This window comes from Amphiprion ocellaris, chromosome 7, assembly GCF_022539595.1.
Source record: "Amphiprion ocellaris isolate individual 3 ecotype Okinawa chromosome 7, ASM2253959v1, whole genome shotgun sequence".
Lineage (NCBI taxonomy): Eukaryota > Metazoa > Chordata > Actinopteri > Pomacentridae > Amphiprion > Amphiprion ocellaris.
In genome coordinates this window covers 17,912,755-17,930,459 of record NC_072772.1, presented here as the reverse complement: position 1 = coordinate 17,930,459, position 17,705 = coordinate 17,912,755, and the positions used below count along the sequence as shown (strand labels likewise).

At 38.3% G+C, this 17,705-nt stretch overlaps 1 protein-coding gene and 1 pseudogene across 1 annotated transcript in view; both read right to left on the bottom strand.

Annotated features, from left to right (window-relative positions):
• Positions 1-9,178: 9,178 nt before the first annotated feature.
• Positions 9,179-17,705, bottom strand: part of zgc:162193 (TRPM8 channel-associated factor homolog) — an 18,040-nt gene continuing 9,513 nt past the window's right edge. The window contains exon 12 of the mRNA XM_055011982.1: positions 9,179-11,860. Coding sequence (XP_054867957.1) covers positions 11,618-11,860 — 243 coding nt within the window. The 3' untranslated portion in view covers positions 9,179-11,617. The remainder of the gene's footprint in view (positions 11,861-17,705) is intronic.
• On the bottom strand, positions 14,073-17,329 carry LOC129349272 (TRPM8 channel-associated factor homolog; annotated as a pseudogene).

Here is a 17,705-nt window from a genome sequence, read left to right as displayed (position 1 = left end):
GATATATTTAATTCTGAAAAAAGCATTTAGCCATACTTAAAGCTTTAAGTGCTTTATTAACACGGAACTAAAAATTTTGTATTGTTTTATTATCACAGGTTCTGTCTGAAAAGAGGTGGCATCATTTTAAACAGTGAAATCAAACTAATAAAATGTAATGACCAACCAGTGAGCAATACTGGATTCTGCAAAAACATAAACAACATTTTTTAAAAAAAATCTAAATCTTATCTTAACACAGTTAATGTATTAACTTATTTTTTTTGTGTGTATGCATGTATTTATTGATTTATTTAGTACTGTTAACATATCAGAGTTATGAGTGAGTTTTTCTTAAGATAGGCAAAGGCCATTTATTGATTACATATAGACTCTTAAATGTTTATTAAAAACTGAAAAGCATTAAAAAAAAAAAAACTTAGGCGTTTATTGAGTCACTAAAATACTGTAGAGTACAGACCACATCAGCATGATTATAAGCATCCTCTGGTAAATTAACAACCAGATACTGATGTCTCTCACCATATGGACTTCAGGAGATGACTGGGGGATGATAAACTGTGACCTACTGGTTGGGTTCTCTCTGTTCTCATGTTTCTTACATGTTTGTCCCCTGACAGCCGGGTCCTAATGTTTTTTGAGCAACACACCATACTATGACGTTTTTACAATGATGGTTCTACTATGAAACCAGTTTGACATGTTCAAGTGTTCTTTGTGTGAAAACTCAGAGATTTCAGGTATCAGAAGGTGGTTTTCAACTTTCTTTGTTAACTTTCTGCTTCAACTTTAAATTTCCTTCACTAACCCAGCCCTCTGGACCTCCAGGAAGCTGTGTTCCTATTGGCTGTCCAGGTGGCTGTGTTCCTATTGGCTGTCCAGGTGGCTGCTTGGTGTTATCAGGAACACCTGAGCAGCTCAGTGTCTTCCTGCTTTATTTAGCTGCAGACAAACATTTCCTCTGTTTCTCTTCACCACAGAACCGGGTTTGGCTCCATTGCTTCAGTTTGTTCTTTAGGCGTTGGCTTGCAGCTTCCAGCAGTAAAATCGTCTTTAATGTGTTTCTTGGTGCGTTTTAGGGCTTTGTACTGGATAGTTGTCTTGGTAAATGTGGTTCTTTAGCCACAGTTAGCACCTGGTGCTAATGTGTGCAGTGATTAGTGGATTTGGTACAGCTGAGTTGTGTCTTTATCTTGGCTGTAGTGAGTCTTCAGAGGTTTTTGGTCAGATACATTCTGTATTCTTGTTTGAGAACCAATGTTGGTTGTCCAGAAGGTAAGAGTTCCTGTCCTGATTCTCTGTTCTCAGAGGTTCTCTGGTAGGCTGCAGGAGACTTTAGCGTTTGGGTTGTACTAGTTTGGTTTTTGTATGGTTTCATTTGGACGACTATCTTGAGGCCCCTCCATGTAGTTTAGTGAGGTTTTCTGCAACAGTTCTACAAAGCAACCTGCAGCAGAAGAGACTTTGAGAGTTTTTAGGAAGTTCTGGAGACCAGACTTTAGAGCAGCAGAAACATTTGTCAGCAGTTTGAGCAGGAGAAGGTGAGCTTCAGAGTAGAAATGAGACGGAAACCTTCTTGACCCATGTAGTGAGGTCTTGTACGAAGAGTTTGAGCAGGTTGTGAAGAGTCTGTAGTTCTTTGGTCTGAAAGCACAAGAAGAATTGACTCAAAGGAGAAAACAGGAGATATTTTTGGTTCTTCTGTCGCTCTGCAGTTTCCTTAGACTGAATATCAAGTTTATATTTTAAATGATTTACCATGTGAGCCCAAGAAGACTTCAATAAACTCCCTCCATCCCCTGGACACAACATATTTTATTACCATGTTAAATCTTTTTTTAAAAAATATTTTTGAGTTTTAATCATAGTTTTAGTATAGTTTTTTTCTCTTTGCTTGTTTAGTTTTGTCATCTGTGTAAAAGGTGCTAAACAAATAAAGATGAATTGATAAACTGAATAATTGACTAACTCATGATTGTGACAACAGAAGTATTTTCATTGTGATTTAAGGGTTTATTTCATTTTTAAGGTTGGGGTTAAAATCTTGACAGAAAAAGAAGATTAAAGAAACAAACTACATAACAAAAAGCAATTAAATCAAAGGAAAAAAAAATAATACAGTAAAACTTTTAAAAAGTCTCATTATTAAAAAGATTTAAGCAATTTAAGATGTAATTTTCTAATTAAACATTTAATTTCTTAATTAAATGTTTTGTCTTTTTAAAGGTTTAATAATCTAAATAATGTTTTGCGTTTTTTTAAAATGTTTAATGTTCTTGTTTAATTGTATTTTTTAAATGTTTAATTATCGAAAATATTTTATCTGTAATTATGAATATTTGTATTTTAAAAATTTTGTTTAATTTCATAATGACATGTATTGTATCTTGTTGAATTATCTAATTCAATATTTTGTCTGTTTAATATAATGTAATTGTATTTAATGTTTAACTCTATTAAACAGACAAAATATTGAATTAGATAATTCAACAAGATACAATACATGTCATTATGAAATTAAACAAAATTTTTAAAAAACAAATATTCAAAATTACAGATAAAATATTTTCCATAATTAAACACTTAAAAAATACAATTAAACAAGAAGAATATTAAACATTTTAAAAAATGCAAAACATTTGATTATTAAACCTTTAAAAAGACAAAACATTTAATTAAAAAATTAAATGTTTAATTAGAAAATTACATCTTAAAGACAATAAAACTTCAAATAGGAATTAAACAGAAAATACAATGAAGCATTTAAAAAGAAAATTAAACATTAAAAGGTGGTAAAACATTTAAAAAGAAAAACCTTAAAGATTTAATCGAAAAATTAAATATTTGGAAAGAAAAAAAAATTCAAACAAGCCGATAAAACATTTGGAAAAACAATTAAACATTAAAAAGACAAAACATTTCGAAATCAAATCAGACATTAGAAAAGAATAAAAGGTGAGAAAAGAGCAAAACTAAACGTTTAAGAAGAATCAAACTAAAGACAAAACGTTTGAAAAGACACCAGTTAAACTTTAGAAGATCAAATTAAACAGAAGAGACAATAAAAGGATGAAAAAGCAAAAACAAATAAAGGTCTTAAAGATTTTTCTAGTCTGAAATGAAAACATCAAGTTGTTTCTTCATACATTTCCTCTTTCTATGTTCTTGGTTTGATTGTGGACAGATTTACTAAGAACTCATTTAAGAAAACTGCTTTCCAGATAAAGTCTACTAGTAGTTGAAGGCATTGATCAAACTAATGTTACCTTCTGATCTCCACAAACTTTACTGTTCAGTAAAGAGAATCAAAGTTTGTTAAGGATTTCTAAAAAAAACCCACAGGTGAAGATCTGAGAAGAACTCGGATGGTCTAAATGTGAAAGCAAGACTCATGGTCACAAGTTTTAAGGCTTCTGTTAACCAGAAAGTTCAAACTAACAGAGAAGTACTGAGAAACTTTTAAAACTTCAGTCCTCAGAGTGTCTAAAGGTTCAAACTAACAGAGAAGTACTCAGGAACTTTTAAAATTTCAGTCCTCAGACTGTCTGAAGGTTCAAACTAACAGAGAAGTACTGAGAAACCTTTAAGATTTCAGTCCTTGGACTGTCTAAAGGTTCAAACTAACAGAGAACTACTCAGGAACTTAGAGGATTTCAGTCCTTGGACTGTCTGAAGGTTCAAACTAACAGAGAACTACTCAGGAACTTAGAAGATTTCAGTCCCTGGACTGTGTGAAAGCTCAGGTTCTGAGGACTCGGGAGGTGTGGAGGCTTTGGAAAGTCTTGGAACTGAGGGTTCCACCCTCCAGCACAAAGGCTGAAGTCCAACCTCCTGAGAAAAACGGTCGAGTCGAGACTCGAGTTAAAAAAAAACTCGAAAACGAGAAAAAATAGATGATAAATGCGCAAAAAAAAGAAGAATTAGTATCTGAGCAGGTAGCTCAGGAGGATAAGAGGATAGACTACCAACTGGAAGGTCGCAGGTTCAAGACCCACCACCGGCAATTTTCTTTCTTTGTCTTTGTCAGGATTTTGATAAAACTTAAGAAGGGTCTGGTCTTGAACCAGCGACCTGCAGCTCCATAGGCAAACTCTTAACTCACTGAGCTACAGATCAGATGAAAAGAAGTAATTTCGTCGTCCCTTTGGCATCGTAGTTCCTGAAGTGACCACATGGGTGGAGCCAAGGCGGAGTCTGGGTGGAGTCAGGGCGGAGAGTAGGCGGGGAGGTGGGTGGTGGCCTCCCCCCTCTACTCCCCCACCTCCCCCCACCGCCCACCACACCTTCCCCCGCCCGACGAGTTCTTCGAGTCTCCACGAGTTCTTCGAGTCTCCATGGGTTTTCCCGAGTTTCTGGAGTTTCCACGAGGTTGGAGGCAGAACAAGCTGTCATGAAGAGGTGTTGAAGTCGGTCAGGACGGACTGACTTTTTACAGCGACTAGAAGGAAGACAACTAGAAGAGCAGGTCTTTAACCACCATTCATAAAATCCATGGAGTCAGCTCCAGAGAAATGAAAGAAGGTCAACTTTTATCAACCTCCATCCAGATGTTCAACTTGATATCTTTACTTTGACATTTTTAGCACCACAAACCTTTAGTATCACACTTTATTATCATTTATTAGGACTTTAATGGAATCCACCAGCAGATTTAGTTTTTGTTGACAAACTTTATTCTTGTCGTCGCAGGACTGCAGTATTTAAAACTGTTCCTTCTATTTGACCTCATGTTTATTAGTTTTAGTGGAGAAAGTTATTTTAGTTGTCGATTAGTCTCTTAAAAACCAAGTAATAAATTGGATTAGTCAAGAGGTTTAAATTTCTTACTTTGTCATATTTTAAATATGACAAAAAAATATAAAAATAAAGCGTCTTGAGACAATTTGACCTGTATTTGGCGTTATATAAGTAAAATTGAATTCAAATTGTGTGTATCTTGTAATGTTGGAGTAATTCAGCCATATATGTTGGAAAACACATTTTCTTTGTCCATTAATCTGTTGATTGTTTTCTCCACTAATTCATTTCTTGTTTTGGTTTATAAAATGTCAAACCCAAATATATTCAGTTTACTGTCATAAAAACCAAAAAGATTTACATTCATGATGCAGGAATCAGGCAGTTTTTCACTTTTTATCTTAGTTTAGTCAGAAAGATAGTTGATAATGTGTGAATTGTTGCAGCTTGTGAGCCGTAGAAGGTTTTAATCTTTGGGTCCGAGTGTCAAAAACCATTTAGAAACCAACATCAACAAAACACTCAACAAAGATTTGAACATCATTAAAGGGAAATCCAACTTTTGCAGGACAATGTCTAATTAAAGGACATTTATTTCCAACGTAAATGTGTGGTATTCATCCTCCGGAGATTTGTCTTCACCTGGACTGGTTTGGTCGGGAACATGTGCAACAAACATTTGAAAAACTGCACTTTAACATCAATGAATGACACTGAAGTTTAATTGCTACATAAATGAGACTGAGTCTGGATGTGCTGCTCTGTCATTAACTCCTAAGTTTAGGGAAAGTTCAAACAAAAGAGTTCAGATAAGACTTGAGAATGAGCTTATTTTGAACAAACATCTCAGACTTTCTGAGCTTCAGCACCTCTAGCAAGATATTTTAACAACAAGCAACTCAAGAGATCCAGAAGTTGGAGAGAGTTAGCTTTAGCTGAGCCAAAGTACATGTGGGACGCTAACCTAGCAAACATCAGTCTTTTCTCTGTGAATTCAGAAATAATTTACTATTTAATGACAGAGCTACATATCTTAAGTCAGTCTCATTAAAACAGACTCTAATTCAGTGTCATCCATCCATATTAAAGTGCAGTTACCCAAAATGTTTGCTGCATGAGCTCCAACAAAACCTGTCCAGGTAGAAGGCCACTTTGACAAACAGGAAGTGGACGATTCCAAGCAGATTTATAGAAGGGGAACCAGACTGTACTAAGTGTGGTCGAGTATAGAGGGGTGTTTTGTGGGTTTTTAAGGGTGATAATGATTCTTACTGAGACATTTGGAGTAGATATTCATTTGCAGTAAATGAAAGTATTTAAAATCTTGGAGTTAAACTTAGAAGAACACAAACTCTAACAGAAAACTTTGTTGATATGTTTTTGTTTTGTTTACAGATGTTAAGTTAAAGGAGTTTTATTCGTGACGTATAACCAATCAAATCACTCCAGAAGACAGAGCGACCACAGGTAGATAAAGGTTCAGAGCCAAAGTAGCACCATTTTTAAATTTACTTATTACCGTAAATCAGTAAAAAATAAAATACGGATAATCAGTAAATCAGTCATCCAAAGTTGTTTAAATTAATCCAACTGGACTTTAAGAAGGTTCCTTGAAGACGTTTCACCTCTCATCCAAGAGGCTTCTTCAGTTCTGGTGGTGGTTGATGTTGCCTCAGCTTATAACCTCTGTGAGGTGTGGTCAGTGTTATTCACAATCCAACGACCATTGCCAAGGCCAGTCAGCCCACAATTACTAGAATTCTACAATGTATGTCTCTTTCCTTTGACTTGTTATTTGTACAATATACGATGTATATGATGGCGTTTTTAAATACCAAAGGCTATACTATGATGTTTTCTAAGAGACATATGATGCTACTCTGTTCTGGCCCTGAGCCGCTGCACTCCTCCTCTGTTGTTTTCTAGATTGTACTCAGCTGCATGCCTTCGTCCACCCGGCCTCCGTTGACTCGTCCCGCCTGCCGTCTCTGGAGCCGAAGCTGGATTGGAACAGACCAAAGTACAGTCCAATCACGATGCCAGCTGCCTCTCAAAAGGCTCCTTCATCTGGCAGGTGGCAGCACTTCTTCTGAGGGGAAGCTGAGCTGGCCCGGCAGAACTTTGGAGATGTGTTCCAGTGGTTGGTGGATGTGTGGGGAGATAGAGAGGGACCTTTGAATTGTTCACAAAGGAACACAGGGAACCCATTGGTAGCTTTAGTTTAGGGTGCTACTGTGGTGTGTTTTTGGGTTTTAAGAGGTGAACAGGAAGAGTTTTTTTTCGTATTGATTATCTTTTACTTTGTTCCTGGTTGGAATGCCCATCAATGTCAACATGAAGTTCACTTTTAGTTCTGTTTATTTATTTTTATTTTACTAACACCCATTTGTTTTTAACCCCCTCACATGTTGTGTTGTTGTAAACTTACTCTTTCAAATAAACTATCGTCTAACCCTCTGAAAACCAGCGTTTGGACTGTTTTTGTGTTGCTCCTCACCTACTGACAGCTGTGAACTAAAGGCTATACTGTGACGTTTTTAGAGCAACATGCTATACTATGATGTTTGTTGGGCGACACGCTATACTATAGGCTTTTTTAATTGACATATTACTGTGACTTTTTTTTGTTTTAGTTTTTTTTGGTTTTTTTTTAGCAACATATAAGAATTCGAACAGTTTTAAAAGTTACTATACTTTTACTTGTGCAATGGAATTATTATTCTATGGCATTTTTTAGATGACATTATACTCTGATGTTTTCTTGAATTACATACTATTTTGACAATATACTGCACTATGACATTTTTTGAACCACATATCATACATGACAATTTTAGGCAACATCCTATCATTTTGCAATTGTTGAACCACATAATAATCTATGTTTAGTTTTTTTTCTTGCCAACATGCTGTACTATGAACTACAGGCCATACTATGTTATTCTTGAGTAAAGTATACTATACTTTGACATTTTCTGAACTACATCCTATACTATGGCGTTATACACAGAGTGCTTTGGTTACATGTTGATTTATAATCTAGATTTTTTTCTGTTTTGTTTTTTGACAGGATTACCACAGACCTGACTGTGAACACCGTCGACACCCACCTCAGGGAGACGCTGCCTAAGATCTCAAGGCTGCTTGGTCGTGGTCTTTCTGGCACGTACTCTTCCAAGATGAGCCGGGAAGTTTAACACTGATGGAATGACACCAGGTCTAAGCCAACAAACTTCCAATTCCTCCTCAACCTATAGTCTCTGGGAAACCTACATGGAGTAAGAAAAGTAGACAGAGAAGTAATTAAGTCTGTACACAACATATTAAAAAGAAATCATGCTAATAAATTAAGTACAAAGAACCGAATGCGCCAATATACTGGAGACCACAGCTATTTAATTTGATAAGTATAACCTTGTTTAGTAACATTTCAATTATTTGAGAGCAGTCCTAAAGAACTGCCTGTAATCCCAATCATAAAATGGGTTTGGAGGAAGAACATAGATGGTAATCTGGATATACATGAGTTAGGCTTTATAACTACTATTGGTAGTATTGGTGGTAGTAATAGCAATGTGACTACTACTAGTAGTAGTAACTACTGCTGCTGATACTGGCACTGCTACTACAACTTGTAATACTATTACAAATGCTGATACTACTTCTACGACTCTAACAACTGTTTATACTACTACTGCTGCTTGTACTTTTAGTATTACTACTACTGCTTGTACAACTATACTACAGCTACTATAGCTACTATTAATCGTCTGGTATTTGGTTGTCAAGCTGCTAGCTCGCCTTAGCGTTTTACTAGTGGCTAACTAGTTAGCTCTCATAGACTGGAAGCTCTCAACAAGATTTCATAATGAAAAAAGAGCCAAAAACTATTCTTACCTATGAAAAGTCATTCCAAGTTTCCTTGTCTCAATCATATGACGCAGTGTGTAATTGTATGCAGCACAGTGAGACGGCATACTTCTTGTTTCCGTTGTCACGCCGTCTACATCAACGGAATGCACTGAAACTTTTCCCCCACTAGCTTAGCCTCGCAGTAGCACGCAGCTCAAAGGGGCGTGTCCTATCTACTCATTCATATCTATGAGAACAACGATGGCTGCACATAAGGACACCTGACGTTGATTAGCTGCGTAAATACCATTATATACAGTCTATGGTAAATACGTATGTGAATCGCATCATTGGCTGCAGCAGCCAGTCACCGGTCACTCACTGACTCACATTGAAAAATAGCACAGAATGAATTGTTACATGTTTATTTTAATTACAATTTAGGTTGGATTTTTTTTTTTTGTGCAGCGCAGATTTTCTGTGTGCGGAGACCGTGTCAGCAGTGCGCAATTGCGCACGCGCGCAGCTTAGAGGGAACAGTGCTCTGTAGTTTCCAGCTGGAATAGTCATTTACCACATTAACAATACCTAGACTTTAATTCTGATTTATTTAATGGTATCTTCATTGAAAAAACTGCTTTTCCTTAAAAAATAAGGACATTTTTAAGTGACCCCAAACTTTTGAACGATAGTGTATACCATTGCAGGTGGACATTTTTCATGAAATTGGGTCTGAAATCAAGACACTGTGGAGTATCATTTCCATTTTAACCTTGTGTTCATCTTTACAACTATTTACCAAAAGAAACAAACAGGCCTTCCTCATGGAATGATCTATATCTATGGGTATAGGACTGTTATATCCACTGTGTATTTCACACAGCTTTGTCCTCCCCTTCTATTATTTGTGTGTTACCATTTCAAAATCCCTTTCATTATGGTAAGCAACAACAGATAGATATAGATCATGCCATGAGGAAGGCCTGTTTGTTTTTTTTGGTAAATAGATCTGCACAAACCCACAAAGTTGGCAGATCAGCAGTTTGTCCTGTTGCCTGGAGCAACAGCAGGTCCCCCAGCCCTCCAGAGGAAGGACCACCCCAGAGAACCAGGGTCCTCTTGAGGTTCTTCCTGTTATCAGGGAGTTTTTCCTCACTACTATTGTCATTTTCTCTCTTCAGGTAAGAGGACAGCACTGTGACACCGTATTGACATAAAACAGACATCGTATTACACATGCGGACAAAATTGTTGGTACCCCTCGGTTAGTGAAAGAAAAACCCACAATGGTCACAGAAATAATTTGAATCTGACAAAAGTAATAATAAATAAAAATTTTATGAAAAATAGACTCATTAAACAGGCCTGGACAAAAATGATGGTACCCCTAGAAAAGACTGAAAATAATGTGACCATAGGGACATGTTCAGTCAAGGTGTGTCCTCTAATTAGCATCACAGGGGTCTACAAACTTGTAATCAGTCAGTCAGCCTATTTATAGGGTTACAGTAGTCACTGTGCTGTTTGGTGACATGGTGTGTACCACACTAAACATGGACCAGAGGAAGCCAAGGAGAGAGTTGTCTCAGGAGATTAGAAAGAAAATTATAGACAAGCATGTTAAAGGTAAAGACTATAAGACCATCTCCAAGCAGCTTGATGTTCCTGTGACTACAGTTGCACATATTATTCAGAAATTTAAGATCCATGGGACTGTAGCCAACCTCCCTGGATGTGGCTGCAGGAGGAAAATTGATGACAAATGGAAGAGACAGATAATACGAATGGTAACAAAAGAGCCCAGAACAACCTCTAAAGACATTAAAGGTGAACTCCAAGGTCAAGGTACAGGTCAAGGTTGTTTGAGCCAAAGTGGACTTGATGGGAGACGACCAAGGAGGACACCATTGTTGAAAACAAATCATAAAAAAGCCAGACTGGAATTTGCTAAACTGCATGTTGACAAGCCACAAAGCTTTTGGGAAAACGCCCTATGGACAGACAAGACAAAACTGGAACTTTTTGGCAAGGCACATCAGCTCCATGTTCACACACGCAAAAATGAAGCATATCAAGAAAAGAACACTGTCCCTGCTGTGAAACATGGAGGAGGCTCTGTTATGTTCTGGGGCTGCTTTGCTGCATCTGGCACAGGGTGTCTTGAATCTGTGCAGGGTACAATGAAATCTCATGACTATCAAGGTATTGTAGAGAGAAATGTGCTGCCCAGTGTCAGAAAGCTTGGTCTCAGTCGCAGGTCATGGGTCTTACAACATGATAATGACCCAAAACACAGCTAAAAACAGCCAAGAATGGCTAAGAGGAAAACACTGGATTATTCTGAAGTGGCCTTCTATGAGCCCTGATCTAAATCCTATTGAAAATCTGTGGAAGGAGTTGAAACATGCCGTCTGGAGAAGGCACCCTTCAAACCTGAGACAACTGGAGCAGTCTGCTCATGAGGAGTGGACCAAAATACCTGCTGAGGGTGCAGCAGTCTCACTGACAGTTACAGAAATCGTTTGACTGCAGTGATTGCCTCAAAAGGTTGTGCAACAAAATATTAAGTTAAGGGCACAATCATTTTTGTCCAGGCCTGTTTCATGAGTTTATTTTTTAAAATAATTCTGTTGAACCACGGTTCAAAAGTGATGTCTGATTTTCATTGGTTAATTTTTATATAATTTTTATTTATTATTATTTTTGTCAGATTCAAATTATTTCTGTGACCATTGTGGGTTTTTCTTTCATTAACCAAGGTGTACCAACAATTTTGTCCACGTGTGTAGCACAAAGACATATGGAACGAGTGCATTAACAGTTGCCATGGAAATAAAACAACAATAAAACAAAACACAAGTTTAAACACTCTTTAAAACCCAAGGAATCAGTTACAAAGTAAAATCATGTTAAATGCAATCAAAAGCTAGACAATTGAAGAAGGTCTTGAGGTGCTCCTGCCAGCCTCTGCCAGGCGATTTAAGAGTTGTGGAAAATCTCGTTTCTTTAAATAGCAGCAGTGTGATGTTCAGCCAAACTGAACCATGGGGTGATCACTCCAGGGCAGCAGCTTGGAGAGTTTCTCCTCAGTGGCTGCTTGTATGGGCCAGCCCCAAGCCTTAAAGAACCCAGTCAAATTCATCCCCACAGCCTGGGAGAAGGTCTCAGCATACAGGTTCATCTTTCCATGGTTGTCATTGGGGAAGTTATTGATCTTGTGGTAGGCAGCAAACACCCTCTTAAAGGCATCCCAGCCGAACTTATCCTGGAGCTACATGGAAGCAGAGATAGGTAGAGGTAACTCTAAACATCTAAATGGAGTTTATTGTTCCTATAATCTGGTAGCAACATGGCCTTCAAAGCCTTTCCTCTGTTAGGTCACATTTTTGCCCCACGAGTTGTAAGAGACGAATATCAGCAGGGATAATTTTCATCCATTCAACATAATGCTCAGTTTAGTTGCATTCTCTAAATGTGGACGCAGTGTGACACAGAAACAGCTTTCTAATAATATGCTATTTACACACCAATCATCTCTCTCACCTGCATGTAAGTCTCCAGGGCCACAAACGTATCCCAGCTGCTGAGTTTCCTGCCCCCCTTAGCGTAGTCTTCTGCACGAGCCTTCCTCTTCGTTGGGGTCATAATTGGATCAGCCTGGATTCAAAACATACCACTCATCATGTTGTAAAACCTAACCAGGGTGAATGACAGTATTGTAAAACAGTGAAATCACATTACTACAGAAATGATTTACTCCACCTGTGCCCTGTTGATCCCCAGCACCTGTTCATGCACGTACACTGACCACAGGTTGCATGTGCACTCTGTGGTGTTAGGAGGGAACTCCCAGCAGGCCCTCTGTTGGTTGTGTCCCAGTTCATGGATGGGGCCCCACAGGCCTTTACTTCGAGCGTGGTCAGTGCTGACCAGCTCAGCTGCTGTAGACCTGTGTGTCATGATAGGATAACCTGCATGCATCCAACCTGGATGGAATAGCAAAAAAACAAAAACAAAAAACAGCGCATATATATATAAATATAAATATAAATATATAGAAATCTATGATATACACCGATCGACCACAGCATGAATACCTCCTGTCTAATACTGTACAGGTCCCCTTTGTACCACCCACACAGCTCCATGACCCATCAAGGCCTAGACTCCACAAGACCTCTGAAGCTGTCCAGTGGTATCAAAACCAAGACATTAGCAGAAGATCCTTGAAAGTTTTGGAAGCTGTGAGGTGGGGACTCCATGGATCAGACTTTTTCTTCCCCAGCACATCCAGTCAAGGCTCAATCGGATTAAGATCTGGACAATTGAACTCTGTCATGTTTCTAAAACCACTCCTGAACAATGTTTTCAGTGTGCCAGAGAGCATTATCCTGCTTAAAACAGAAGCCACTGACAACAGGAGATACCCTTGCCATGAAATAGTGTGCATGGTGTGCAATTATGATTAGGTAGGTGGTATATCATTGACATGAAAGGCAGGACTTAAGATTTTGCAACAGAACATTGCCAAGAGCATGACACTGCTTTCACTGACTTGCCTTCAACCTAGCTATGCTGGAGACACACAAGCATTCCCACTCATTCTCATGATATAAAGCATGAATCATCTGACCAGACCACCTTCTTCCATTGCTCCATGGGTCAGTTCTGATGCTTATGTGTCCATTGTAGGTGCTTCCAGGGACCTGTATGATATGGGCATTTAGTTCTGAGTACAGGAGGTTTTTACATAAAGAAATCGGTGCAGTAGGTTTATCTATTACATTCACATACATTATCTAGTCAGGAAACTCAGTAGCAGTACTTTACACTCCAACCATGCATGCTGCATGGTTGGAGTGTAAAGTGAACAGCTTTCATCTTCTCTGCTACTGAGTTTCCTGACTAGATAATATATGTGAATGTAATAGATAAACCTACTGCACCGATTTCTTTATGTAAAAACCTCCTGTACTCAGAACTAAATGCCCATATCATATGTACATATTGCCACTACATTAGATAAACAAATTATGGAAATGGAGTCACAGATACACACAAACATGTTGTTAAGGCTTCATTCATTTAGTATAATTTCCCAATACTAATCCCTACCTCTTCATTATCCCCTGCAGTGTATATTATTATTTTTCATGCCCTATGTACCTGCTCTTTCTCGTCCCTGCAGCCACATCCCCACAATTGATGCCATTCTCCATCTGTCCACCAGATGTCCTCAGATTTTCTATCTTGTGTAGTCACCTGACTCCCATGTCCATCTGCTTTGTCATAACCCCATATAGCCACGATCTTCCACACACCTGTCTCAGGTTGCCCATCAGCCTCCACCTCCTGTTTGTGCCACGTTGTGCCCTCTAAGGTGTCTGCTGCCTGTTCCTGTACTCGCCTGCCTGCCTGTAATCCTTTAACATTCCCTCCATTGTCATCCACTACACACTCACCAGATTTATAATACGGTACAGGTACGGCCATCTGCACTATCAACTCCAACCCCTTCACTTGTGTTTTGGGTGGGGCCACCAGGTAGAGGAGTCCCCCCCACAGGTTCCACACCTGCATCATCTCTGAGGTAACAGGAAACCGCTCATGAACACATGGTGCTCTCTTCAACACTTCAGCATGCAGTCGATCGGTTTGACAGCCCATCTGAATCTGAGGAACACATGGAACATGAAAAGTGCAGCATAGACTGTTATATAGCTAAGTATATAATAGACAGATGGAGTATTAGCTATATTTTCTCAAGCATGATGGTAATTGGTATTATCGGCCCTACTGCATCAGTAGCAACCAATTAACCCAAAGAAGCCTATTTTACAGTTTTTCTCAGTCACTTTGGTGCATTTCTCAAATCAGAAGTGAAATTCTCAAAACTATTTGTTCAATTTTCACATCATTGTGTCACTTGTGCACATCAAAAAAGCAGTTTCTCATTTCTTTGAACAAGTTGCAAATGCTTTGGTACATCCATGCAACAGATTATGTACAATTCTCTGCTGTTTCCTACATCATCAACTGCTTATGTCACATTGATCAAAATGTATTATAATGGGTCTCTGTTGAATAGTCTCACCCCCCTGTTGTTCATCGTATAAGTCTTTACATGCAAAATGGTTGAACAAGTTGTCATAATATGGCAAGGATGTTTCTATACATTTCCATTACACTTTTTGCTATATCTGTCCTGAATTGGTAAAATGTCTGACAATGGAAGGACAAGGAACTGGACAGGGTCAACAGCCAGAGAGAAGAAGAAGAGGAAGAGAAGTGAGGCTGGGTGGCAGAAGAGTTGGTAGGCAAAAACTGAGGAAGAGGTAGATGCTAAGGAGACTGTCCTATGTTTACATTTCTACTTTAGTTTTTTTTTTCTTTGTGCTATGCATTGCTGTCTTCTCCTTTCTGTATCGCAACGACGTGATCTGTCAACAAATTATGGTACAAACAGTAAAAGCGTAAATGTGAATCTTGTCCAGTCTCTTGCAATCAATCTCCCACATACACTAAGGTGTAACTTACAATTTACAATAATTGTCATCAAAACTTTTGCCATAGTTTACATCAGAACATCCCTCCAGAGTACACTGTTATAATGACAACATGGACTAATATGAATGTGAATGCTTCATATTCTGTATTAGAGATCTAACCTGCTGTGTTGACATGGATCTTTATCCTGTGGTTATAGACAACTGGCATCAGCGGGTTATTCTTGATGAGGTAGGGCAGAAGGTCATCAGGATCTGGACAAACCTTATACACCTCTGTCCCCACACTGAGCAGTAGGTGGTCTCTGGGACTCTTTGCAGGGCAGCTGTCACTCACCTTGGAAATGATGGTGAACGAATAAAGAACAACATAGATCTCAGGCGTACATATGATGCTAACATTAGTAGTATGGCTCCAATGGTGCAGTTGCTTTTGTTGCTGCTGTAGTTTGCAATGTATGCTTTGACTAATGGCAACTGAATCTAAGACATGACAAACAATAGGCCATTCCCTGCCTACCTGTGGCATGCCAGACTTCTTTAAGATGTCAGTGAGCATAGACACCACCTGTATGTAGGAGGAGCAGTCATGAGCCTTCATATGCAAGTAGTTGGCACAGTCCCCACCCAGTTTTTTAAGGCATTCTTCTTCATGCGCTGTGAGTTCCTCTCCCTCGGATACATGACCAGCAAAGCGGTGTAAAAGATGGCGGAAGGCCTCCTCCCTCCGCTACAAAGTCTTGGATTTCCTTCACATGCTCATTGCTGTATGCTGTACACACAAACACACTCAGGTCTTCCCTGAAGTTGGTCTTTTTACAATTAAAGCCTGCCTTGTGGACGAGGTTGAAGGCTTCGTGGAGGTCTGGCACCACACCAACAACCCCATTCCGGCCTTCATCCAACCAGCGAATGGCATTGTTCCAAAATGGAGCCAGTGTCTGTAATGAAGGTTGGTTATCCAAGAAAGAGAGAAGTTTGTTGATCACATAAGAAATATTTTGCTAATTAAACACATTTCTTTAAAATTTTGAACTACAGTTGAACTACATGTCCTCCAGCCAACTGCTGCAGGTTATATAGTATCTAATGAATGAGTAACAAAGCTTCCTAGTAAATGTTGTACACTGTGATATACAGATTGACAGCAAATTAAAGAAGTAACAAATATAACTTGACTTAATAAGGTATTTACAAATTTCTTCTATTATACTGGAGTAATAAACACCAAAATCTCATTTTGCTGCAAAATCTCCAATAAATATTCAATTGGAGTGAGATGCAATGACTATGAAGGAATGAGATTCACAGGATTTTCATTTTCCTAAAAAAAACAAAATTAAATATAATACATTATTGGCACCATACCTCTCGCTTCAGAAGTCCTTCATGTGTGATCACAACAACCCGTCCCTGCCCATAGTAGGCTCCTGCCAGAAATGCTCGTCCATCCTCTGTGGTACCGATGGGAAAGGCAAGAGGGCCGTGGATCAGAAGCTCAGAAGCTACAACCCCATTCTGGAGGTCAAACTCTGAAATGCCCTCGAGTAAGAATTCCAAGTCGTCCTCAAAATCCTTACCTATCCTGTATTTTAGAAAAGGGTAAGAGAGAAGACATAATAGAAGGAGAAACAAATTCAATTTCATCTTCAGGTACCAGTTCTTTTTAACTTTACTCATGGCATCGTTTAATGAATGTCACTGTTGCTCAGTCCATCTCTGAGCTATTTCAGCAACTACTGGACTGGCATTAGATTTTGTAAAGGCATTTTTAATCACCAGAGGAAGAATCCTATTGAGTCTTTAGTCGCACAGTGGCGTTTCCTGTATCTACACCATAGGGTTGCAATTTTTGGATTACTGTTTTAACAACTATTGAATGGATTGGTACAGTTATCCATGATTTACACAGGGTAAAACCTAATGATTTTTTGCTACCAACAAGTCATTTTTTAAAACTTGAACAGTAAAATGTCTCCCTAACTAAATGACTGAGGTTGAAATTAGTTCATACGTTCATGGATTCCAGACTAAAAATCCTAATGATGTCAGTGACACATTCAGTGTTACTCAAGTGTCAACGTGAGATTGAGGTTCTAAACTAAATATCTGTGCCAAATGTTAACAGCTACACTGATTTGCCATGAAATCTGGTGAGCATCTTCAGGCTCTTATTATAGATGCCATGTCTTATGATTTTCTAGTTCTTATGTGAAATTTGAGAGATTGGTTTGTTTCATTTGACTGTATAATCACATAAATCAGCGTGTATTTTGCAATTTTGCAGAATGAACTCAATGCAGATCCTATTAAAAAATATGTTCTTCTAAGAACTTGGTTTAACCTACAAAATAAGATGCAAATTAAGATATTATTTAAGATATAAATATGACACATTCAATACACTGTTAAAATATCACAGTATCTAGTTAATTATTTTGGCAGAAAATTTTGATGCATTGTGCAGAAATATGTTTGAAATCATGAGTAAATGTGGCTGTTCCAAGTAGAAGGGCTAAATGTGTGCATAACCTTCAAGAACAGAACTGCTGTTATATACAACTTAAAACCAAATAAGCATAGAAAGAGAAACACATTATACACTCACAC